The following is a 27,022-nucleotide window of genomic DNA, read 5'->3' on the forward strand; positions in this document are numbered from 1 at the left end:
TTGCCTGACCAGACAACTGGGCATCATCACCTGGCCAGATTGACACTAGAACCTAACCATTACAGACATTAACTGATGTTTTATAAGGATGGGTGTTAATTTTTCCCATTCCTTCTACTTTTGTAGATATCTGAAACTTTCCATAACAAAAAGTAAAATGCTGTTTCAAGATAATTTCCCATCATATGTTGAGAATCTGTTTTTTCTTGCCTGGTATTCTAGGTGCCTTGAGAAGAAAATCTAAGATAAACTTCTATCTGATGTCTGACTTTACCATACAAACTGGATGTTTTTTCCCATAAGATCAGAAACAAGGTGGGAGTGTCCAGTCTCACCAATTCTGTGCAGCACTACCAGAAAAGAAAAAATTATAAAAACTGGGGACACGTCAGTGGTTGCCAGGGAAATGGTAACAGGCATGGGGAAACTTCTTTGGGTGATGGAAACATTCAAACACCAGATTATGACAACAGTTGCACGACCTGAGAAATATACTAAAAGTTTCTGAATTGTACACTTATAATGTATGAATCTGATGCTATGGACGTTACAGCTCAATACAGTTGTCTCAAAGTATCAGTAATGTGATCTTGGTAAAAACTGAAAAAATAAAGTCAAACCAGACCCACAATAAAGAGTATCAGGAATAGATTCAGAGCTTTCAAAAACCACCCTCAAGAAAATATTATGTGGGAATACCCACACCTCACCCACAAAATAACCAGAACAATCCCAACCCATGCACTTCCCAAAACAAAGCAAACAAATGAAAAACCAAACAAAAATTCAGCAAATGGTGCTTCAGTAAGAGGATATTCACATGGAAAAAGAATAAAATGTGACCTCCGCCATAAAGCATATAAAGAAAAAAAAACAAAACAGAAATATGTGAATGAAGAAAAAGCCACTTACTCTCCTAAAGCACTTTCCAAAACCTAAAAAAAATGACAGGACAGGAACAGTGATCAGCTACAATATTTAAACTTTACATACATCACTTTTTTCTCATTGTGTCAAAATGCTTATGCAACTGATAATGAATAATATGCTCTGTTAGGCTGGAGGATGAAAATATGGGAATCCTCTCTGTCTGATATATTGTTTCATTTTATTTTGTCCTTTGAGTTCTAATTTATGTTTTCTAATTTGCTTCAAAATTCTCTTTTCTAGAGCATTTGGCCACAATACCTGCTGGAGGAAAAAAGTAACACATGGATTGAGTAAATTGTTGTTTTATTTCACTTGTGTATTTTGTAGAATTCCAAAATATTAGAACTGAGGGGCCTCCAAAACCACTAATCCATCCTCTTTATTGCAGAATCCGTTTCACCCCTTTTCAGTTGCATAAGACTTCAACGTGATACTGATTTACTTACAAAAAAATATTAGGAGGAGATTGTCAGTGAGCCAAATACATTATTTGGTTTGGCTAACATCACATGTGGCACAAACGAAAGGACATTTCACTTCTGAGAAAATTATAAACCCACAAAAACAATTACAATCATTAAATCATCGATCTGGAGAACAAGCTCTTTCCATAATTGTATTCATACTTTTCAGCATTATTTGTTTTTGTTTTTTTAATTTTTTTCTCAAGAGCAGCAATGCCGGGCAATGACTGTCCTAAGGAGAAGAAAATCTGCCAAAGAAGAGGATGCTGTCAGCCCCACTCTGCTTGATGAAGAACAGGAAGGGATGATTGCAGTGAAAGTTTTCATGATCTCGGCCGGATGTGTTGACAAGGCCCATGCCGGTGGCAGCGGTCGCCTCGGTGCCTTCCTCAGTTGCCACTATCAAGGACCTGTGCAGGAACTTCTGAGCATGCAGTCCAGACCTTGAGGACATTCCCGAGAAGTCCGCCGTGTGCTCGTTGAAGGCGTCAGCCATTCCCATGGCTGGCAGGACTGCTTCAAGTTCATAACTCTCTTCCACGTGGAACCGGGGAAAGTGCAAGTTCACGTTCTTTTCTTCCATATGCCCTGGGCTGGTCCATTCTATTAACTTCCCAGGAGTTATTTCATCTATAATCTATTTTTATAAAAAGTAGGAGAGCAGAATCGCATGATTATCAATAAAAATTTTAAACAGTGTGATGCTGTATTGTAACTATCAGAAATTATTAATATTAATAAATAAGACTAGATATTTCAATTCTCTAGAATATTGTTTTATATAGCGGGCATTTGTTGTATATGTTTCTCTATTTAAATTGTCAGTGTATGTGTTGAAAGCCCAATAGCATTCAAGAACTGTTTAAATGGGGCCCAATTTTGAGTAGGCTTAGCCTACCCTTTGCAGGGATAAGTTTCATAGGAGTGAACCCCAAGATCAAGGGCTCAGCCTATTGATTTGGTTGTCCCCATGTATTTGGTCTTAATATCCATAGCAGGCTATGGTTCTTCTCAATAAATCAAATACAATGTAATGGTCCTCCTTAGCCATCCATCTGTATCTGCTGGCCAGAGTGTGAAATATTTGAAAGTCCCATTTCTAGGCTTCTCCTTGGCGCCATTTCTATTTCCAGGTTTACCCAGATCAAGCTTTGGGACACAAAGCATCAGAAAATGAACGCAAGAATGGGAAATGCAAACATTTACCTTCTCCAAGCCGTCAATGTCATTTGGCAGCAGCACAAACATACTCAGGTCATTGCCTTTATATGGAATCCCCAGAATTTTGGCCTGCAAGTCTTCCAAGGAGGTGAAGTGAAAGGAATGGTATTGTTTCATCATCGGCACAGATTTACTTGTGTCCTGCACAAATTAACAGAACATAGGAATGTCAAGAGAGGTACAAGACAACCGCCTAAAATAATTAGCTCAGCCTAAAATAAAGATCAGAGCCTTAAGAATTAGCATTTACTATATAATCTCCTATTATAGATTTTCTCAGATACAACTTTAGATTTTTACATCCTATAATGGAAGCACATCACATAAATAACTTAAGAAGCATAACTTATTCAGCCAAAATTCCTCCTCCTTGGTATTTTCTTTCTTAAATTCCGCGTCCCATTGTCCTCTAAAATAAACTGTGTTCACCAACACCAGCTTGGTGGCACTGCTGAGAGAGCCATCTGGAAGCAGGTCCTTGATTTTTTCTGCAAACGAAGAGCAACAACAAATATTGGTCCATCTTCAAAATTACAAGTGATAATGCATGGCAGGTACAATGCAGATGGAACTGACTAATAACGCAAAGCAGCCAGGCCAGCACCTGAAGGCCTTGCCAACAAAGATTTTCCTAGAGAGTCATTAAGAAGGTTCTTTCTTTGTCCACTGCCTATTTAACCCATCGCAGGCAGAGAGGTGTGACAGGTTAAAAGTCTGGGTTCTGGGGTCAGTTGCCTCTGTTAGCACCCAGTTTTGCCTCTTATCAGCTAAAGGATGTTGGGCAAGTTATTTAAGTTCTCCATGCCTCAGCTTCCACATCTTTAAAACAGGAATGAAACTTGCCCACAGGGTTGTTGAAAGGAGCAAATGATTAACGCATGTAAAGCATGTAGAACACCATCTGGCACATAATAAGCACTCAGTAAGTGTAAGCGATTCTTATTTTTGCCTGTCCTAGATAATTACCACCTGGGAGTTAGAGATTGTTTATTTTACTGTCAAGGTAACTTCAGTTACCCACCCCATCCCACACTAAGAATACTGCCTTCAGCTAACCCTTTGATAAATCCCCTTCCTTTTCTGCTTCTTTTTATTTTCTATCTTTCAGACTAAGCGTTAAGAAAAGCAGAGGTCTCCATGACAATGGGAATAAAAAATGTAATCTGAGATTCAAATACTAAACTCTCAGCTATTGCTTTCCAAAATGTGTTTCCCTATTAACATTCCCTGTTATTTCTTGAATGTTTGCCTCATAATTTGTTAAGTCTCCACTGTGGTTGACACTGAAAGTTGTGATAATCCCTGCATGATGCTGGAGTGGAGACGAGGCCAGGTAGCCCAAGCTGCAGGCACCAAGACAAGTCTTGATGGTAAGTTTCTCACTTAACAAAGGGAAAAGAAACCTCCTATGACATTTTTACTTAAGGACCCAGATTCAGAAAGTCTCTTATATAAAAGAAAGGACAGGAAACCAAGACAAACCTAAGCCCAGATTCATGAATCACAAAGGTGTTGTAATTTATAGTCATGTGCTGAGACTTTGCCCCCAAGTATTTCCATGCAGTTGGCCTTCTGTGATACCATTCCTGGCTCTCCTTGGCCCTCCCACATTTACTCAGACCACTCCACCATTTCAGTGCCCTCCACCACTCTCTCTGCCCAGCCTTATCCTTCCAACCCTACAAGCCCATCCTGATTGCATGCATCCCATGCATGTCAAGCTCAGGCTTCAAATCACAGTGGGTACTCAAGAAGAATTTTAGATGAAGGACCCACTCATACTTTACCATGTGTTTGGCTTTCAACCCAGGAATTAATCTTCTTTTGACTTTCTTCTGTAGCATTTATAAAATCAACAGGTTCCAGAGAAGCATGGTAATATTTTTCAACATAATCTAAGTATTTCTTTAAGAGAAACAGGGAAAGAATAGAAAAGGGTCAAAAAGCCAAATTACAATTGCCAAAATTTCAAAATAAATTTGTCTTTACATTGGGATGACTAATATAGTAAGCTGGGAATTTTAGGCCCTGGGCGAAAGGCTTTGAGTAACCCAATAGACATTTGTAATCAGGTGCAATGTGGTTAAGGCAAAAATAAGGTTTGAAGCTGCCAAGAGAACAAAGAAGTTCCCAAGGGGCCTGAATGTCTGGACAGCAGGTAGTGAGAGCCCATCCACGGATCCAGGCAGACCCAAGTGGCCAATGCAGGCAACCTGATTTCAGGACCCACAGTCTTCACGGGGCTACAAGGCCATTCATGAATGGCCAGATGTGGTAGACACAGAGAAACTTACTTGCAGGAAGAGATACGTTCTTTCTCCAAACAGCCTGTTGGTTATGCTCAGTTCATGATCATTAGTGGGTTTGCTTAACTCAGTCAAAAACTTTTGGAACTGCTGGTGTATCTTTTCTGGCTTTTCAGTCTTCAAAATCAACACAAAAATTCAATGGGTTATCTTGGAAAAGAAAATCTAGATGCTTTCCCAAACGAACATGGCTGCTGGGTCTTTACCTCACTTTGGCAGCCTTGAGGTTGGACCATGAATTTGGTATGGCACCTTGACATCAGGTGGCATTCACACAAATCATCTGATAATGTAAATCACGACCAAACTTAGCTCCACCAACTTGTCTTCCCTGCCTGCCCAGTACCACAGTTCTTGCTTTCATGACTCACATTGCAGTTTGGTCTCTCATGTAACTGTTGTCTAAATCTTCTATAGGCTGGTTTTTAACTCCCAAAAGACTCTAAGTACCTTGAGAAAAGTGGTTGATTCCCTGGATGATGCTTATCCACTCTAAAGTTTGGAAATTTCTTTTCCAGACAGTGGATATGCAAAGTGACTCCTTCTGGTATAATGGCCATTTCTCAGAGTTCCACACTGAGATAAAGTAAGATTTATCTTCATTTCTGGAAAAAAAAAAACCCAGACATTTCTGGGCCTTTCTCTGTAGGACCCATAAGTTTCCTGATTGTGGACTGAGGACCCAGCACCCTTCCCTGGAACAGAGAGGAACCCTTCCTGCATTGTGTGTTGTGATGTCTCCAGAGGGCTGGCTGCTTCCATTGACCCTGGATGCAACGGAGAGGCATTCTCGTTTTCAACTGATCAGCCTATTCCTGATCACGTCTGAGAACAAAAAGGCCTTCTTCCACTTGAATAAGAGGTCCATAGGTTTTTTTGTTGTGGGTGTGTTTTATCTCTTTATTTCACTACTATTGTCCCAATGTCTAGCATAGTACCTGACATAAAATAGATGCTCAGTCATTTTTTATGGGTAGTTCATGAATACTTGAAAATGTCCAAATTCAAAATGTAAAAGTGTACTGCTCTAACAAAATATCTGAGGCTGAATTTGACCTCTGAATTATCTTCTTACCACTATGAGCCTTTAAATGACTGGTGGCCTTTCCATGGTTGTGAGGTTGACCGCAGTGTGCCATGTGCAGGTCAGGGCATTGACATCTTGGGGGGAGTAATGGGTGGATACAAAGAGAAGGACAAAGTGGGAGTATTTCTCCAGTGGGCCAGTTGTGACTGAGTTGACCCGTAAATAAGGAACAGGAGGACAAGCCTGCTGTCAAACAGGTTTGGGTTTGAACTTACACAACTACTATGACCTTGGAAACCCCAAGCTAAGAAATTAACTTCAAGTGATTCTACTTTGAACACCTCAGGATCTTATTCCAGGAAAAAAAATATCTTTATTAGAAAACTAACCACAGCCCAAGACTTAAGAGTACCAGAGATTATTAGCCAAATATGACCCCATATTACAAAATTAAAATCATGAGAAAACAAACTCCATTTCAAAAATCACAAAAATATAGCAAACGCCCATATTAGACCCACAGGAATTTAGATGTTGGCGTTACCAGATATCACTTTTAAAAAGCAATATATTGAGAATGTTAACCAAAAAAATGATGCTGAAAATGTGATTAAAAAAAAAATCAAAAACTATCGAGTCATTTTAATCATCACCTTAAACTTCCAGATATGAATAAATATAAGCATTGAAATTAAAAGCTCAATAAATGGTTAAACATTAGATTAAGTGCTGCAAAAATCAGTGAACAAAAGATGGAGTTGAGCAATTTTCTCACAATGGAGAACAGACAAAAAGCAATGCAAAATATATGAGAGACTAAGAAATCTAAAATAGAATAAGAATCCTAACAGTCTTCCAAAAGTCAAGAAAGTAGAGATTGGGGAAAATTAATTAATCAAAAAATATAGAGGCTGAGATTTTCCCAGAATTAATGAAAGACATTCATTTCCATATTCAGAAAACATGATCAAAGTGATGAATGATAAATAAGAAAAATCCACATGGAGGAACATTGTAGTAAATTTCAAGAACAACAGAAACAGAAGAGCAAGACTTAAATGTGCCCAAAAATTACCTACTGAGTAACTGCTACTAAATCAGCTTCTCAAAGGCAGTAACAGAAGCAGAGACTAAAATGATATTTTCAAAGGAATGACAGCAACCTAGAGTGGAATGTAGTGCTAAACATTCACTCAAGAACATAAACCAACCTAACCTGACAGCATTTACCATATATAAATCCTTAATAAAGAAATTTCCAAAAAAAAAATGTATGACGGGACAAAGTTTAATAATCTCGGAAGGGAAGCCTGGGTCTAGAAGGTATGATGAGCAAAGAAATTGGTAACATGAGGATAAATCTAGATAAATGCAAGCAGAGAAGACAGCAATGATAATATCAAATTTTGGAATAGATGAAATGACAAGGCAGAAGCCACTCTCCTGTAAGATAGGAGGAAAGTTACTGAAATCCAAATGTTCGAAGATGTGTACATTGTTCAGAAGAAGGATAGAGCTATTGATTAAATGTAATTTTAAGTAAAGTACGTTCATTAAAATGTTATGGGTAATCACTGAAAGAGTAGAGTTATAGAATGTAACACTCCCAGAATATTAAAAAGGGAGGAAGTGGTGACTAAAAATATAAATACCAATTCAAAGGAACTTAAGAAAGAATAGAAAGGAACAAAAAGAAAGCCTCAAATAATATAGTAGGAATAATTCTAAATATATCAGCAATCCAATTATGTGAAATGCACTAAACTTTCTAGTTAAAAGACCAATTCTCAGCCAGATATTTTTATTTCATTTTAAAATGTATATTAAAAGATTAAAAACAGATGGGGTTAAAAATAAAAGATAGGGAGTAGAAAATTAAGTCTTAAAATGTACAAGGTTCCTATTTGGAGTGATGGAAATGTTTTGAAAATAGATGGTTGTCATGGTAGCACAACACTGTGAATGCAATTAACAGTACTGAAATATATATCTGGATATGATTAAAAGGGAAAATGTCAGATTGTATATATGGCTACAGAATAAATTTTTTTCAAAACTTCTTTAATAAAGAAAAAAATTGAAAAATAAAAGTTATTAAAAACTATACCAGGAAAATACCAATCAAATGAAGCCCTGCAAAAAAAAACATTTAAAGCATAAAACATTACTCCCTTTTGAAAAGCGTTTATCAGAAAGATACAACAATCTCAAAAATTAATGCACCAAATAACATGGCTTAAATATATGCTAAACCAAAAGTGACAGATATGCTACTGCATGCTATGGAGTATGTTTAACAGGAAAACATCAACAGTACCACAGCAACACCAGGGATAAATAATGGGGGGAGGGACAAGAGTTAAGGGAAGGTTTGGATTTTCTATTTGGTGATTCTGTTTATTGGTTATCTTCCTCTTGGGAGCAACGAAATTATCTAAAATTGAGAGTGTTGATGGACTGTTGGCTTTGGACATTATGCATGAAGCCCAGTGAATGGAGGTAGCTAAAGTATGCACTGACGAAGTAGATTGGTGAACAATGATGTATGCATGTGATTGAATGTTGTGCTGCTATAAAAAGGAACAAAGTTGTGAGGCATTCAACATTGTGAATGAACCTCTGGGACATTTGGTGAAGAAAAATAAACCAGAAACAAAATAGTAAACATTGCATGGTCCCATTTAGAAAGTATTTATAAGAAAACAGAGGCCTAAATTGTAAGCTCTTAGAGCAATCACATTTAGTCCAGATTGGTAATTGTTATTTCTGGATTTTGAGAGGCTGTCTTATATATGTATAACCTGGTATTTAGAGATAAGCATGGAGACATTCAGGTCAAGATTAAGGTAATAGAGAATACAGAATCGTTGAGACCAAAGGAAGAAAGGTTTATTTTGTGAGAACCTAAATTTTCAGTAGCACATAATCTAACTCAACGTGTCTGGACAGATCATTTAAACAATCCAAACACAGGGAGCCCAGAATAAGAATGAGGGCCTTTAATTCTTTATAGATTAATGTAATGCCTGGATAACCACAGAGTATGTTAATCAGATAATCAAAAAGTAATCAGAAATCAAAGTCCCTTGAGGGATGGGAGAAAAAATATGGAACTATTAAACTTTATTTGAAACCCCAATACTGTGTCAAATATTAAGGACACCCAAATCAATAGGCCAAGCCATTGATCTTGAGGCTTGCTCTTGTGAAACTTTTGTATGTACCAAAGCTTAACCTACCTATAGGTATGCCTAAGATTATTTCCAGAAGACCTCTTTTGTTGCTCAGATGTGGCCCCTCTCTCTCTAAGCCCAACTCTGCAAGAAAAATCATTACCCACCCCTTACATGGGACATGACGTCCAGGGGTGAAAGTTTTTATGGTAGCATGGGAGATGACTCCCAAGGATGAGCCTGACCCTGGCACCATGGGATAAGCAATGTAATCTTGACCAAAAAGGAAAAAAGAAGTGTAACAAATAAGGTATCAGTGGGTGAGAGAGTATAAATAGTCAAGAGGCTACTCTGGAGGTCACTCTTACACAAGCTTCAGTTAGACATTGCTACCTACCATAGCTTGCCAAACCCTAACCAAAACCATTCCAGCCAATCCTAAAGAATACCTAGGGGGTTATATAAGATTCTACAAAGATTCCATGCACTAGGGTAACTTTCCAGAAACCTACAACCTCCAGATGGGTCCCTGGACCAGAAAAGTCCTTAAATGCAGAAGGACCAGCCTCTCCAGAACATCAACTCATTCCATCTCCCTATCCCACATTATCGATAGCTCCTTCCAACATGAGAAAGTTACAATGGGCATAGCCCGAATACCCATAAAGAGTGGGAGAAAGATTAAAGGTAATGGTGGCATTATACAGAGAAGATAGGATTTAGCAAATGAGCATGATTGTCGGATCATTATATTAATATTTCTTTGAGTCTCCAATATCTTAGAGAAGCTGGATGTAAAAACCTAAAATTATGGAATTGTAACCCATACCAAACTCTGAAATCTATTCTACAACGAATTGTTGTGATGTGCTTTGAAATTTATTGCTTCTTTGTATTTATGTTATTTTTCACAAAAAAGAAAAAAAAGTCAATTGTGATGATAAATGCACAGCATTTATAATAAATGATGATATTGTGAACCATTGTTTATACATTTGGATGATAACATGATATGTGAATATATAATATATATCAGTAAAAAATAAAAAGTTAAATGCTAAAAGAAAAGTGACAGATACATAAGAAGGCACAATCAAATCAGCCATCCTGGAAGGAGATTTTGACATTATCTCTCCTGGTAACTGATAAATCACAAAGCAAAAACTATTGCAAAGGATATAAAAGCTTGTGCAAATAAACAAGTTTGCTTTAAGTGGTATTTAGAAGCCTACAAGCAACAGCAAGAGAATTACACATTTTTTGCAAGTATGCAGAGGAAATTAAAGAAAGCAGATCACATACTGGGCCATACAGCAAGTCTTGACAAAGTTCAAATAATCAGTACCTTACAGAATACGTCTTTATCACAATGCTGTTAAGTTAGAAATCAGTAAAAACAAGATACCTACAACAAAACAAAATATAATATTAAGAACTAATAACTAAGAGTCTAGTAACTCATAATCATAGGGCAAAAAAGAAATCACACTTTAAATTTTAAATAGTTAATTGTGAACTATAAAATTAATATTTTGGCTCAAAAATATGAAATCTAATGAAAGATGTGCAAACTCACCACACAGAAAATTCTAAAATACCTTGGAAAGAAATTAAAGAAGACCAAAATGAATGAATCTTATTAGAAAAGATAATTATCTTTTAGATATATAGAAAATTCAATATTGCAAATATGGCAATTCTCCAAAAATTAATCTGCTGATTCAATGTAATCTAAATAAAAATTGCAGTCAGTTTCTTGGAAAGTGATAAACTGACCCTAAGATGTATATAAAAATACAATAGCAAACAAAGGGAGCATTTTTGAAGACTTAGACTGGCAGATTCTAAGACTGATTATAAAGCCATAGTAATCAAGACAGTGTAGCGTTAGCACAAGTAGAGCCAAACAGACCAATGAAATGGAATAGAGTTCAGAAACAGATGCATATTTATACAGGTCACCCGATCTATGACAAAGGTGCCACTGCCAAGCAATGCATTTCAGTGAATGGTGCTCAATGAAGATAACATAGGAAACTATTTTCATAATATTGAAGTGGGCAAAGATTTCTTAAACAGGACCCACAAAGCACTAATCTTAAACAAAAAGATTGGTAAATAGTATTTCATTAAATTTATGAACTTCTGTTCATCAAAGACATCAAGAGAGTGATAAACACTCATGGACTGTGTTGGGCATTGAGTCATGTCCCCCACAAAACAAATGCTCCCGTTTTAATCTGCATTCCTGTGAGCATGAACTCATTTGTAAACAGGGCCTTTGAAGATGTTATTATTAGCTAAGGTGTAGATTTATTTGTGAACAGGATCTTATTTAGATGGGGTTTAATTGATCAGGTGGCATCAGGTGGACTTACTCATTGTAACTGGGGACCTTATAAAGAAAGAAAATCTAGATAGAGAAGAGATGACTGAGTAGGAAAGTAGAAGCAAAGAGAAGCCACGTGATGGAGACAGAGATGCAAGCCAAGGAATCCCAAAGATTGAGGCAAGTCAGCACCAGAATGCTACAGACTCTGGAACAAAGCACAACCTGCCAAAACCTTGATTTTGGACTTGTAGCCTCCAAAATCATGAGACAATAAATTCCCATAGGTTTAATGTGTGGTATTTGTCATAACAAATTTGGAAAACTAAGACAGACTGGGAGAGGATATTTCCAATACCTACATCTGACAAAAAGATTTGTTTCCATATTATTGTAAAGAACTTTTACTGATCAATAAGATAACGTAGGGGAAAATGTGAATAAAAGATTTCATAAGCATTTCATAAAAGAGGACATCATATGGCTAATAAACATATGAAAAGGTATCCAACATCATTATTCCTCAGAGAAGTGCAAATAAATCACAAAGTACCACTATACAGCCATCAAAATGAATAAATTTTTTTAAAGGACAATACCAAAAGTTGGCAAGGATGTGGAGCACTGGAACTCTCCATCCACTGCTAATGAAATATAAGTTGGTACAACCACTGTGGAGAATTATTCAGTAGGATCTACTAGAGCTGAGCACACATAAGCCTATGGCACAGCAACTCCACTGCTGGATAAATACCCAAGAGAAATGAGTTGATATGTGCAACAAAAGACATGTATAAGAATGTGGAAATCAACGTGATTCATAATAGCTGAAAACTAGGAAAAAAAAATGTTCACCTACAGAAAAACAAGTAAAGTATACGGTCATGTAATGGAATACTTACAGCAATAAAAAAGAAGCCATGATATACACAACAATATGGATTAATATCACCGACATAAAAACTCCAAAAAGACCAGACACAAAGGATGCATGCCATCTAATGTGCTCATTATAATCCTCTCAAACTCACAAAACTAACCTCTGATGATAAAAGTCCTTTTGGGTGGTAACTAGATAATGACTTGGAAGAGGCATGAGAAGTGTTGTCGTGTGTGGGTGAAGTTCTTATCTGGGTCATAGTCACACAGGTTTATCCCTTTATAGAACTTCATTGAGCTGAGCACTTCAATTTTATTCATCCTACTGTATGTAGGATATTTTCCATTTTTAATGTTTGAAAGAGGAGGTGCACGGGTGGTTCAGTGGTAGAATGAGCACCTTCCATGCGGGAGACCCGGGTTTGAACTCCAGACCATGCACCCCCCACCGCCTCCCCCCACCCAAAAAAGTGGTAAAAGTTTATCAAAGGAAAAACCACTCCTGCAAAAATCTAAAATAAGAATATCCATCATAGAAAATTTTAAAAATAAATCTTGTTTTGGGGCTGTAACTGAAATATTTCTCTAAGGCAATTTGATGAGACTAGAGTCTTAAATTAGAAAATTAATGGCCTAAATTTCCAGTTTAAGTTAGTAAGAGAATAACAACCATCTACTCACCACCAAAATATATATTTATGAAGGAAAGATGGATAAGAGCAGGAGTTAGTATTAGTGAAGCAGGAAATAAAATAGCACCAAAAGGATCACAAAGTGTTTCTTTGCAAGGACTTACAAAATTGATTACACTTGACAAGACTGTTAAACTTAAAAGACACCAAAGGAAAGAAATAGTGTGCAAATGAAAAGGGAGGCACTGCTTTAGATATAGCAGAGACCAAAGAGCAATAAAAGAAATCATGAACAACTGTATTCCAATTAAATTTGAATTAGAAAATAAATGGAAAATAAACCAAAATATTACTTAACATTGACTCAAAAAGAAACAAAAAAAACCCTATAATTATTGAAGAAATGGACTGAGTAATTAAAAATCTAAACCAAAGAAAGAAAGAAAGGAAGAAAAAAAGAAAAGGAAAGAAAGAAAAAATCAACAACAAAAATGCCACCAGGCCCAGGCAACTTTAAATCCAAATTCTACCCAAAAAATCAATGTGTTTCTGCATTTATACAAACTCTTCCAGAGAATGGAAAAAAAAGAGAGAATATTGCCCAAGCCATTTTATGAGCCTCGATTCTTTTGATACAAAAACTGGACAACGGCAGTATAAGAAAAAAATATTATAGATTTATTTCATTCATATACATAGTTTTTTTTAAAACTCCTAACAAAATATCAGCAAACCAACTCAATAATGTATAATTAAGAAAAAGAAATCATGACCACACTAACGGTCACACAAATGCAAGAATGGCTTACCATTAGAAAGTCTATTAATGAAATTCACTCCATTAACGAAGAAAAGAAAAATCATACGACTATCAACAGATGCAGAAAAAAAATCAGCATATTTATATGACTGGGTACTATAAGGCCAGCAGGATTTCAGGTCCACCCTCCCTACTCAACTGTGTGAAATGGGCCTGTATACAGCACTGAGGAGTATCCACATTGATACACCTCCTTTGGCAAACAATTTGATGATATCTAATGAACTGGAAGATGCGTGCCCTCTACCCCTTAGGTATAGGCTAGACGACTGTTGTCCATTCAGAATATATTGTGAGTCATAAATGTGAGCTACATATTCGACCTTTAATTCTCCAGGAAAGGAAGGAACGGAGGGAGAGAGGAAGGAAGGGAAAGAGGAAGGAAGGGAGAGAGGGGACAAAGAAAGAATACCCATCAACAGGATAAATGGATAATCAGCTGCGACAATGAATCAATTAGAGTTACAAGTATCCCTCAAAAATAGTTCAGATCTTGTAAATATGCTGAGCCAAAAAAAAAAAAATCAAGTTGTAAAGCTATTATATGTAATAAGGTAAATATACGGGAATAATGCACACCAAATTCCCAGTGGAACTTTCTCTGCAGGAGAGGATGGGGCGTGCTCAGAGGGATCCCAGAGGCATCTGCCGATTTGGTTTTCTTACACTGAGGGGAAGGGTTAAAAACATATTCATTGCATTGTTCTTTATCATCTTTTTATATAGGTCTTAAGATTTCATATCCATTTTTTAAAAGCAAGTTTCGGAAAATTCTGAATTCATGTGATAATCATGTGTCAGCTTGTCTCTGAATACATCACTTTACTCATGTGTATTCTCATCCGTTGGATGAGGCGATTGCAGTGGACAGCCTCTACGACTTGTCCCAGTTCTAACATCCTTTCAGGAAGTAATTCTATTCCTCTTCACACCCCGGCCACACCCTGAAAGGCCCTGGGAAGAGGACAGAACTTCTTCACAGGGTTTTTACAGTGCACAAGCTGAAATTTTCCTCCCACGCCCCAGTCGCCACGCCCGAGCGGGAATCTGCCTTTTTCAGATTCGCACTCAGGTTCGGCCGGGGTTCCACGCCTTGGATGGAAAGCGCTCTGCAAACAACTGCACCCTTGACTGAGTGAGAGCTGAGCGGAGAGGGGCCCCAGCTGGACAGGTCACCCAGACAGCTTGGCCTTGCAGGATTGTGAAATGAACAGCTCATATTTTCTGGGCAGGTCAAACCATGCTTCCACGAGGGTCTGGAACCGGTTACGACTACTGTCCAGCCAGCGGTGACCTTCCCTAGAGCGCTAAGCACCCCCAGATGCTCAATCTGCCCTGGAGAAGTTCCTTCCTTTCCAGGTTGGCACAGATTGTCATTTAGGGGAAGAATACTGGAACCCAAGAGCTCGAAGAGAACCCAGGAAGCCATTTAATGTTTTTAATAAAACACAAGTGGGAGGTTTTTAAATGAAAACAGAATTTAGTAACAACATCATCTAACACTATCACACTAAGTGAGTTCCCAGAATGTTCCAGACACATTCCTGGATACATTGGAGGGGCTCAAAAAGGCTCAAATTTTCCCAAAGTGGCAACTGAGACAGTATTTGAACCTAGATCTGTTTAACTCCAATACCTATCCATGTGGCTATCGAATTTTTTACTAGTATATATTATAGTGGTTATTTCCCCTTAAATTCTCTTCATGACATTAAGCACGCATTGTTTTTGTATAATCCAAGCAGCATGGCTAGGCTGCAGTGATTATTATTGCTTAATAATAAGCATGAATTGTTTCCTTTTTTCCACGCATGTGTCCTTACACGAGGGCCATCCCCAGAAAGCTCCCACCTAAAAAGCAAACCATTCTGAAGGCTGCCAGACATAACTCCTCACCTCTTTTTCCTCTGCTTTTATTCTTGAGATTTCTGTATCTTTTTCAAAGTGAAACACCTGAAAAGGGCAAAAAATATATATATATTACTGCAGCGGTCAGAGCAAAGAAAATTTTACATAAAATCAGTCAGGGAAAGTTGGGTTTTGGCTAAAGAAAATTCATTTCTCTCCTTGCAAAAGCCCAAAGCAAGGTCTGAGTTATCCACTGAACTCTCAGGGAGCCAGTACTGCTTTGTCCACCCACTTATTCATCACTGTTGAATCATTTATACCCAGTGGGGATTATGTCACTTACCCCAGGGGCTTTTGTCCTCCACTCCTTGCCTTGAATTGTGAGAGTAATTGCTTTGGGTAAGTCTGCTCACCCAGCCCCCATGCTAAAGAAATTCCAGTACCAGGGAGCAGATGGTGTGGTGGTATTGAAAGAGGCAAGAAGGCTTCCCTGGTGGACCTGAAATCGCTCCTTTTCTTTATATGTTCTTTTGGTTTCCTAGCCCATGAGTTCAAATGAGCATCTTTTCCAGGTAATGGGAGAGGACTGAGTCCCAGAAACAAGTCTGTAAGTGTGCAGCCCAGGCTTGCCCCTACCTGCTGGAGCTGCCAGGCCGTGCTCCCTTGGGCCCCCAGGAGAAGCATGCCCAGTGCTGTCGAGATGCCCACAGGGGAAAACAAGATGTTGCCATCATTTGTTTTCCTCAGCTCTTTGAAAAGATCAAACCCAAACTGATCAATTGCTGCACCGAGTGAATTCATGACAAAATCAGGACGTCTAGAATAGCAACAAATAGCATCAAAAACAAATGAGCCTTTTAACTTCTTATTTTGAAATGATTTCAAATTTATAGTACAGTTGCAAAAATAATATAAACCCAAAAGGAAAACTCAAATGTAGCCTCCACCCAGATACCTAGATCCTCCAACTTTGAACATTTTGCCACATTTCTGTATCATTCAGTCTATCTGTCCACCCATCCATCCGTCTATCCGTCCATCCATCTATCTGCCTATCTATCCATCTATTTATTTATCTATCTAATCTATCTCTATCATCCATCTGTCTATTTGTCTATCTATTTTCTCAACATCTGAAAATGGGTTTCTATACTCTCTTGATGCATTTTAGTTCCTTCATGTTGGTTAGACATTTCCCTCTCCTCTCCCTCTTTCTGCATTGATCCATAAAATAGGAATTTTACCCTCCCAGTGAAAGGGTCTGCTGCCTTCTTCCCACCACTTCTCTTGAGAGGAAACATGACTCATAGGGTGATTCTCAGTTCTTATTTCCCCAAGGAGCAGGATTGCTACCTTCCTAGCTTCTGTCTCTCTGTTGGATCCTGCTTGCCTTGGCCTCCCGGTCGCCTCCTCCTGCTAAGCTCACTGGGCAAGCCCAGCCCTTGTCCTGCCTGCACCCAGTTTGTCCAGATGCTCTGCCTGGGGCTCAGATCCAAGCAGAATTCTCCAAACCAGCCTTAATAATAACGAAGCCAGCACTTTTATCTTTCTCTGATACTTTCTTTTCTCAATTAATTCAAAATTCAGTCCAGGGAGCGGCAGGATGGATTCATTGTCTCAAACCTCAATCCTTAACCACATATGCCTCTGAGCTGAAATTTCTTTAGAGAACAATGACGTAAATCTGGCCATGGGTTATTAGTTGGGGGAGAAAGGGTTCTGAATTGTTTCACTATTCTACAATGATTTTGTGTTATGTTTAATATCACACGAAAAAAGTTTTTAAAGAGCAATTAACTTTCACCAAAAATATGGGTACTTTTTATGTTTTCTTCATCACCAACTATGCTATATAACTAGTTAATAAAAGTTTTAAGAGGAATACTAAAACAAAAGTGAGATAAATGTGGATGCCTACTAAGGCATCTTCCATCTGGTGTTAAAGTTTCCATTTCAACCCCAGGTATCTGGATTTCCTTACAGGTTAATCCAGTAATAAAAATAATTAAATTAATGTCAAACAAGATAAAGAAGGTACATTGTCATGCCCTATAAACTCTGGATTAAATAAAAACACCCCAAGGAAAGTCTATGCACCATAAAATCATTTCTTTCAAATTAACGAACATGTTTTTCTCAAAATACAGAGGTCTTAAGGTGGAGCTAAAGGAAGCACTTACCTGGCTTTCGGAGAGACAGAGGTAGTCGGGCAAGGACTAGGAAGTGTGTATAAAATGAGCAGCTGAGATCCTGCATTTATAGCTCTCTCTGCCTCTCCCTAGTCATTATAGTTTGCCTTTCCAATGGAACACTTTGGTTTCTCAATGATGATTTCCCCAATAAAAGTAGCACACAAGGTTTATGACAAAACTGAGGATTTGATTTTCTAGCATTCATTGCCACAAGGTTATGCACCTGAGGTTATCAACAGTTGTGTTGTGAGCTGTACTCAAACAGTCTATGTACCTTTGACATCTTCCCATCACTAGAGGAATAAAGTTTACATTCTAACTTTTCTAAAATCCCTTAGAAATTCTTCTCTTGGGTCCAAACAAAAAGACACCTAAATCAACCAGGGGACAAAACAAGGCAAAAAAGCAGGAGCTCGACCGAGAGCTAAAGGGTAACATTAGAAAAGTCAATGATCCAAGGGGTAAGACCAAAGAGAGGACTTCATCTCTAAAGATATCAGGGGTCCCCTGGAAGGAGCTGTCTGTTGCAGTGGTTCTTAACCTTGGGAACACATTAGAATCCCCTGGGAAACTTTAGAAAAGTAATTCTATGTTACTATAAATTTTCTTAACATGAATTAACACTCAGCAAGAACATCCCAGAAGAACTGGAAATCGGGGTTCAACATATATTTGCATACCAGTATTCATAGCAGCATTACTCACTACAGCCAAAAGGTGGAAGAACTCAAGTGCCCATCAACAGATGGATGGATAAACAAAATGTGGTATACACATGCAAGGGAATATTATTCAGCCATAGAAAGGAATGGAGCTCTGAGACATGCTACAACAGGGATGAAACTTGAAGATACCATGTTTAGTAAAATAAGCCGGACGAAAAGGACAAATACTGTATGCTTTCACTTATATGAAATACCTAGAATATGAAAAATCATGGGTTAGAGGTTACTATGGGTTGGGGGAGGGGAAAATGTGAAGTTACTGCTTAATGGGTGCAGAGTTTCTATTTTGGGGTGATAAAAATTTCAGCAATGGATGGTAGTAGCAAAATATTATGAATGCAATTAATACCATTGAATCGCACATTTAACAAAGATTAAAATGGCAAATGTTATGTTATATACATGTTACCTTAATAGAATTTTTTTAAAAAAAGCATGCAAATGGTAAAAAAAAAAAAAAAAAAAAAAAAAGAATTCCATGCACAAGCCTCACCGCAGACCAACAGCATCAAGCTCTCTGGCATGGGAAGCAGGAGTCAGAATTTATATCACCCCAGGTAATTACAATGAGTACCTAAGGTCGGGAACCCCTGGTTTATAGCCTGATGAATCCTGAATTAAATTCATACTTTATTCACCACGGATGTAGAGAGCTGTGTCCTGACAAGTCCATGTCCTGTAATAAAGTTAATTTTTCAGTTGCATTATTTGGGGATGCCAAGTTCAAAGAAGAAAATTATCTTGCTAAACAGAGTAAGAAAAAGGTATAAAACAAGTTTGGACACAGAGCCACATACGTAAACACATCTTTTATTTTCAAGTATTCTGTCTATTAATTATAAAATCTCTCATTTTAATTCATTCAAGAAACATTTACTGAGAGTCAGCCATATACCTGACCTAGTGCTAAGTGCCAGTGATCCATAAATCCTACAACCTCCAATGTCCATGATTTGGGAAAACACTAGCAACACTATCAAAAAAAAAAAACTCAGTAAGAAATTACACCTTGAAATTCCAGTTTTTCCTGGGGTATTTATACTGACTCTACTAGTTCATTAAAAAAAACCGTGCTTTAATTATTTCCAGCTTTAGCCTTCAGTAAAAGGGTGTGAAAGTTTGTCACCATTGCCCAGCAGCAGTCTGAGACGGGCAGACTCACTCTCCCTCCTGACCAGAGATGCACTTCCTTAGAAAAGTAGCTGCTAAAGGCCTGGGCAAATGTACCAAGCAACCACGAGGGCCACCCTTTGCTTTTTTCTTTCTCACGTTTTGATTACAGCTTCTTAAGCAAACTCAGAGTGGTATTTAATTTCTTTCTTGTCACTGAGAAATAAGCAAATCAAGTAAAGTTTTAAAAGAAGGAGCAATTTGTTATGGAGGAAACTGGATGCCGATGCAATGGAAATGTTAGCGTTTTAAATATGGCATGAAATTCTGGAGTCACCAATAATGCACTGGATTCTAATATTCCTATAAATTGATGTCTTCTAATCTTTTTAGTGTGACCCCTGGACCCCCTGTTCTATTGCCTGGTTATTTCCATTTTCCTTTTTCCTGAGGCATTTTCGCTATGATCCACTTTCACAGAACCTGTGGCTTTCCTCAGATGACCACCTCATTCCACAGTCTTCTCACAAGGCAACCACTCGTTCCCCCATATCTTGAGATCTGGAAGCAGGTCCCAGACCCTGTGGCACTCTTGCTTCTTCCAAGGCTTTCTTCCTTCCATCATTTTCAAAATTCCCCTTTGGAGACTCACAGCATCTGGCTGTGCTACTCTTTCCGCAACCAAAGGCCCCTCTGGTACCCTGGTCCCAGGTTCCCTGGCCACTCTAATTGCTGCCGCCACTCGGGACATCTTCACAGCCCTTGTGGCTGCACCTCTCACTTTCCTGGCCTTCGCCTTCACCCCCCTATGGAAACCCACTCAGGTGGTCACACACTGGATATTGCCATCACCAGAAACTGCTCCTGCTGTAAACTGCTGAATACTGACATCCCTGCCTCTGGTCACAGATTCTCATCCTTGCTCCCTCTAATCCTAATTCACAATATCATCACAACCTCCCATCGCTGGCCCCCAACCCCTTCCTCTATTTCCTCAGTCTATTCCTTCTTCTAACATCAAAACTGTCCCAGAGGTTTATATATATATATAATGATGAGTAGGATCTTCAGGTTCCTGTGCTTATAAGTAAGGAGAGGCAATAGTTAAGCTCTGAACCAGAGTATTCATGGGTTCCCCACCCGAGCCCATAACTCACAGTTGTAGCCTCTGCATCCCTAGTAACTGATACTGGCTAGTAATCTTTTTTCTTCTCCAAGTCCATGATATTGTCATGAATGCTATGGTACCCAACCGGGCTCCCTTTTCAAGCCGGCGCACCTGGTAATTTTGGCTGATAATTCATAACCGCCCTTTTCTCAGGTGAATTGCTCTCAGCTAAACGGGAGCCGCCTGCCTGAGAAGCTACAAGCCATTCCCACCCCCTCAGCCAGGACACACCTGGGTCAGTGACTCACCGGCATGAGTCAAAAGTACCATGAGTACCAGCCCTTGCATCAAGGCAGTACTACTTTGTGGTACAGTGTGTGTTTCAGAGCCCCTCCGTGGGGTCAGACTGAGCCAGACTCTAGCTGAGACCGCATGACTAAGCCACACTTCCCTCCCTTGCCCTGTGCTGCTTCTCTGGCTCCTTTTCTTCTGGGGGGACTTCTTCTCAATCCCCCCCAAATTACTCATACAGGAATCCCTGCTCCCAGCCCCATTTTTAGGGTATCCAATCTAAGATAAATGCGTTTGCACACCTAGTCCATGCCCCTCATTTCATTTCAATTTCAAAAATTCATTAGTGTTTCTTGGATGTATTCTCCTTCAGAAAAATTTTTGAATCGGCTTATCAAGTCATATGAAATGTTCTCCTGGGATTTGATTGGGACCTCTGGGAATTAATACATTAAAATGACATCTTTACATATTAATCAACATACTCATCTTCTGTGTCACTCGTTAGATTCTATAAATAGAAAGAAATGGAGAGAGAGAGAGAGAAAGAGAAGGTGACTCAGAAAGAGTAAGTTTTCTCTTATGATAAAAAAAAAAAGAAGCGTGCCCACTGTCACTTATTCCATGCACAATTGAACCAGAGATCTTAACAAGTGCAATAAGGTAAGTAGGTGATTAAAAGTTAAAAGGATTAAAAAGGAAAACTAAAACTGTCATTCACAAAGGAATTGACATATACATTAACATAATTTAAAATAAGATTAGTTAGACTATTGAACATAAGGTCAAAGTAAAAATCAAATATACTTTATATACTACCCACATACTGTTAGAAAATTTAAACTTTTTATATACTTAAAATAGTATCAAGGGGCATCATACTCTTAGTAAAAATAAATATGTGTAAGCCTCTATATAGAAAATGATAAAACATCACTTAGAGAAATTAAAAATCTACATAAATGGAGAGATATATTATATTTATTATTTAGAAGACTCAATATTGTATAGATATCAATTCTCTCAAAATCAATTATGCAATCTCAATCAAAATCCAAGGAGGGTTCTTCTCTCCAAAAGCTGACCAGTTGATTTCGAACTTATGTGAAACAGCAAAGGACCAAGAGCAACCAAAACCCTCTTGAAAAACAACGAGGGAAGATAGGCTCCATCAGATAACAAGACATATGGTTACAGAATTGTCAGTGTAGTTTTGGCAAAGAATAGATCAGAGCAGAGCCCAGAAAAGATTCTGTGCATACGTGGACACTTGATTTAAAGAAAAAAAAAGTGTTGCTGCAGACCTGTGGGAAACGTGCAATATTTTTCAGTAAATTATGGTGAGTCAATTCAATATCCGTGTGGAGATAAAATAAACCTTGACTACTACCTCATTCCATATATAAATATCAACTATAGAGAAATCACAGACCTAAATGGAACACAGCAAAAGCATTAACGATAATGGGAAAAATTGACAAACTGGACTACATAAAAATGAAAACTTACATTAATCAAAAGACACTATTAAAGTGGAATATATACACACCTTATGCCCTAGCAATTCCACCCAGAAATGCACCCATCAGAAATGTGTGCTCATGGCACCAAGAAACATGTGCAAGAATGTTTCTAAAGCGGCTTGGTTTATAATACTAAAAGCCTGGAAACCCCAGTGAGTACCGATAGTAGAACATATAACTAAAGTCTGGTATCCTCACACAATGAAATACCACACAGCAACGACAATGAATGAAGTGAGGCTACTAATCAACATCATGGATGAATTTCACAAACAATAGTAAACAAAAGGCACCAAATGCCCAAGAACACATACTGTATGATTCTGTTTATACAGAGCTCAAAAGCAGGTAAAACTGTAGTGCTAGAAGTCAGGACACTCTTTACCTTTTGAAGGAAATGATGAAAGTAATAACTGGAAAAGTACATGCTGGTTTGGGTGGTGATGACATCCTATGTCTTGAGCTGGGGGTGGTTTCACTTGGTGGAAATTCATTGAGCTGGGTGTTTAGATTTCCTTATTTTTCCGTATTTGCTATTCATCACACATAATTATTTTCTGTTACATTTATTCATAGGTATTTTTGGGTTTTGATGTTCATAAGGATGGGCTTTTATTTAAGCTATTCCTGTGGAGCAGGGACTTGCGATCTGTGGAGATGGCCTCTTTGAAGGATTCCAAACTTGTATTTAGATGTGATTTGCCATATTGCATTTAGGAGTTTTACATTTAAATTTGAATTATCTCTTTGATGCTACCTTTGCAGGATTTGGTGTCAAGGTTGTGCCATCATCATACAATGAATTACGATGCTTTCTAACTTAGTCATTGGTCTGAAACAGTGAAAATGATATCAAAATTCACTATTCCTAGAAGATATGTAAAACCGCCTAGCTTGGTGTCAGTTATTACAGTAGAGATCTGACCACCTTTTCCATTTTTTTCCATGCGTATCCTTTTTTTTATGTTCTGGAGCCAATTTTGGTAACATCTCTTTCTACAATCATCAGTTTTCTAGATATTTAAATTTGTTGATATGAAATTGTGCATAACATTCTATTATGATTTATAATCTCAAGAATTTTTAGTTGGTCCCTTTTCTTTTTCCTAAATTGTTTATGTTACTGCCAATTCTTTTTTGAAAAATATCTTTTGTGTCCTATTTCATTATCTTTATTATTTTCACTTTTTATTTGAGTGTATGAAATATATTGTTCCTTTTTTAACTTCTGATAAAAACTTTTTTGTGCTTTGAGTATTTCTCGTTTTCTAATAAATGCATTAAAAGCTTTACAATTTACTCTGAGTATGAGTTTTTCCTACTTGAATTATTCATATAAAGAAAAATTGTATTAGGTTCATCCATCATTTTGGAGATTTTTTTTAATCTCTACTTTTATTTATATCTCTTTGTATTTTAAAACTATGCGATTAGGTGTTGTTGTTTTTTTAATTTTTGATAAATGGCATCTTTTGTCAAAGTGAAATATTCGCCTCTGTCTCTGTTACTGTTTTGGACTTTGAATTAGATTTTTTTCCTTGATGTTATTGTCATTCCTGCTTCCCCTGTGCTAACATTTTCTTTACCATTATGTTTACTTTCCTAGGTGTGTGTTACTCTTTTAGAGTTGTCTCCTACAAACAGTCAACAAATGGGTTTTTATCTTTTTAACAAGTGTCTTTTAATTTGTCAAATTAGTTCATTCACATTTCTTGATTCTAGTCACACGCAGATACTGTCTTTTATCTGTTTTATGTTTTGTATTCACCATGTTTTCTTGTTTCTCCATTCTTCTTCTCCACATTTCCTTGGCTTGATGAAGTATTCTTTTATTCTGTAATATTTTGAAAAAATTTTCTCCTACCTCAATTCTCCAACTGGTTATCTTTATTGGACATAATTTTCTATTAATACCTAAGATTAAACTATTCTCCTTGCCACTCCCTGAAACATAAGTTGAATCCCAGGGCTTTTATCTCCATCCCTCCCCTAGCTCTCTTATTCCCTCTTTCTCCTCAACCCTACCCTTTCCTACCTCTCATCTTGAGATCATGTGACTCTTAATCTTTTAATTATTAATTCTCATTTAAGTTTACATCAAGTTTTACTTTTTCACATCACTGCTACTCATACCCTGTACCTTCTTCTTTATTCATTTTTTTAAAAAATTTGAAATGAACTTCTGGTCATTCTTTTAGATGAAAGTTGCAGGCAGGAAACTTACTGTCCTTGCTCATGCATTTGCCCTCACAATGAACAATGGTTTGTATGGGTAAATATTCCAGCTTCAACATATTTTTCTCTCAGAACTTCAAAATACTGTCCTGTGATTTCTGGCAGCGTCAAAAAAAAGTCCAAACTCAATTTGATTCTCATTCCATTGAATGAATTCTATTTCTTTTAATTCAGAAAAGTTTTAGAATACTTCCTTGTTTCCTTGATCTTCTATAATTGGGCGGCAATGTGGAGCCATGGGTTCTCAATGGGCCCTTGAAATCTGAGGATGTGTGGCTTTTTGCAATTCTAAACATTTTTCTTGTCTTTTTCCTTTGAGTACGTCCTCCCTCTGTTCTTTCTCCTGAAATGCCTGCTAATGAACGTTGGAACTTCTTAATCTGTCTTGCAGGTGCCTTAGCATTGTTAACATTGTGAACATTACCATTTAATGTGAACATCAAATACTTTCTATCTCTTTATCCTTTTATTCTGTGTTTTATAGGCTCTTCCAGCTGACTCTTCAGTGATGTTCATTCTTCTATTCAGTCCACTCACTGATCTTTCAAAATAATTCAGTTTAATTCCAAAAATCAGGTAGAAAATAGAGTTCCCATATACCTCCCCTCCCCCCATTATTAACACTTTTGCATTACTTTTCTTTCAATTGATGAAAGAATATTATTAGAATCTATACAGCCCATAGTTTACATTAGAGTTCACTGCCTAGGTTGTACAGTCCTATTCTTGTATTGTTATTCTAGTAACCTATATACAGCCTAAAATTTCCCCTTTTAACGACATTCATATATATAATTCAGTGTGTTAATTACCTTCACCATGCTATGCCCCCATCGCCTGAACGTGAACCTTGTGTGAGAAGCTCTCCCCTTGGTACTGTGGGGCACCTGGGAAAACTGCTATGCATCTGAGACTTGGCAGTGCCACTTACTGCCCAGGCCTGGGGGAAACGCCTTTGCTGCTCAGAGCTGCCCAGCTGCTCCTACCTCAGGCTTAAACCAGCACATGTTGTTTGACTGTCCTTGCACCTCAGCTCCCTGAATCTCCCCACCTTCCAGCTCAAAGTTGTTCTCAACTATTCAGTCTACTCAGCCACCCAAAGCTGTTTATCTTGAGTAAGTCCTTGGCCTTCAGTGCTCAAATCCACAAAATAAATGGACATAAATGACCTCTTGTATTCTTAATATCTTTCACGTAAAAGATATAGAGCATAACGGTGAAGAACCAGACTTGGGAACAGAGCATCATGGTTTGAATCCTAATTCAATCATCTACTAGCTTGGTGAACTTAAGCAAGTTACTTAATCTCTCACTGCCTCAGTTTCCTCGTCCGTGAAATATAGATAATAGCAACAGCTTACAACTCAGATGGTGAGAAGATTAAATGTGATAATACATTTAAAGGTCTTAGACTAATTCTGGTACACAATGAGCCCTTAATAAATATTAGATATTACTATTGTTGCAATTCAGAGACTCCTTATTCTGGATATCTAATCTCACCATATGCCCTCATCCAATATGAAAGCAGTCAGTGCTAAGAAGAGTCACAGCAGCCAACAATTTTGGGTCACAGCAGCAAATTAAAATGAAGAATTTCTCCTCTTGATTTTCTACCTGGGATCACATTATTCTTGAAGATATTCTTTACTGACATTTGGAGTCTTTGACTGCATCATATTCCATTCAAAATATGTATTTAATTTCAATTCCTATTATTTTAGAGGCTGGTGCCAGGTGCTAGAGATTAAATATACCTGTACTCAACATGGAAACACATCTTAGAATGGGTTTCTCTTACATTGTCATGCAAAAGACAAACTGACTGGGTATGAAATTCCTTAATCATAAATTTTCCCTTAGAACATGCAGAGTGAGAACTGTGGAGAAGATGGCAGCTTAGTAAGACACGCGAGTCTTAGTTCCTCCTCCAGAACAGCAACTAAAGAAACAGAAACAATACGAAACAGCTCCCAGAGCCACGACAGAGACCAAAAAGACAGCGTACCCCACTCTGGAACAGCTGAATGGGCAGGGAGAATCCGCTGCGGTGAGATACCCGAGGGGTGCGCGCTTTCCCAGGCCGGGGCGTCTGGCGACTGGGGTCCCTTCCACACACGTGGCTTCCCGGTCCGACTGGGAACATTGGATAGCGGGGCCCTCCCACCACGTTTGGCGTCTCGGGCCAGCTGGGCAATTTGGACCGGCA

The 27,022-nt window shown here is 38.0% G+C and overlaps 1 protein-coding gene across 6 annotated transcripts; it reads right to left on the minus strand.

Annotated features, from left to right (window-relative positions):
• Positions 1-1,216: 1,216 nt before the first annotated feature.
• Positions 1,217-27,022, minus strand: LOC143661979 (serpin B13-like). Of its 6 annotated transcripts, none has more exons than XM_077135293.1 (10): positions 20,814-27,022; positions 19,121-19,222; positions 17,810-18,740; positions 16,266-16,378; positions 15,678-15,734; positions 4,910-5,038; positions 4,403-4,520; positions 2,961-3,103; positions 2,601-2,756; positions 1,217-2,031 (listed from the first exon to the last, which is right to left on the minus strand). In XM_077135293.1, exons 3-10 carry the CDS (start codon positions 17,883-17,885, stop codon positions 1,627-1,629), a joined length of 1,197 nt encoding a protein of 398 aa, XP_076991408.1. In that variant the 5' UTR covers positions 17,886-18,740; positions 19,121-19,222; positions 20,814-27,022; the 3' UTR covers positions 1,217-1,626. The 6 variants fall into 6 exon arrangements, with proteins under 6 accessions (XP_076991408.1, XP_076991409.1, XP_076991412.1 ...); XM_077135294.1 differs by having other exon boundaries at positions 19,040-19,222; XM_077135297.1 differs by lacking the exons at positions 17,810-18,740; positions 19,121-19,222.

This window comes from Tamandua tetradactyla, chromosome 18 (genome assembly GCF_023851605.1).
Source record: "Tamandua tetradactyla isolate mTamTet1 chromosome 18, mTamTet1.pri, whole genome shotgun sequence".
Classification (NCBI taxonomy): domain Eukaryota; kingdom Metazoa; phylum Chordata; class Mammalia; order Pilosa; family Myrmecophagidae; genus Tamandua; species Tamandua tetradactyla.

Excerpts from the sequence above, each read along its gene's own strand:
- LOC143661979 (XM_077135292.1), bottom strand. The coding sequence starts at position 20,890 with ATGACAATATCATGGACTTGGAGAAGAAAAAAGATTACTAGCCAGTAT. Across the intron at positions 2,757-2,960 it reads AGGAATTTTGGCTGAATAAG|GACACAAGTAAATCTGTGCC; the intron begins TTATGCTTCTTA and ends TAATTTGTGCAG. Across the intron at positions 2,032-2,600 it reads ACATTGACGGCTTGGAGAAG|ATTATAGATGAAATAACTCC; the intron begins GTAAATGTTTGC and ends TTATAAAAATAG.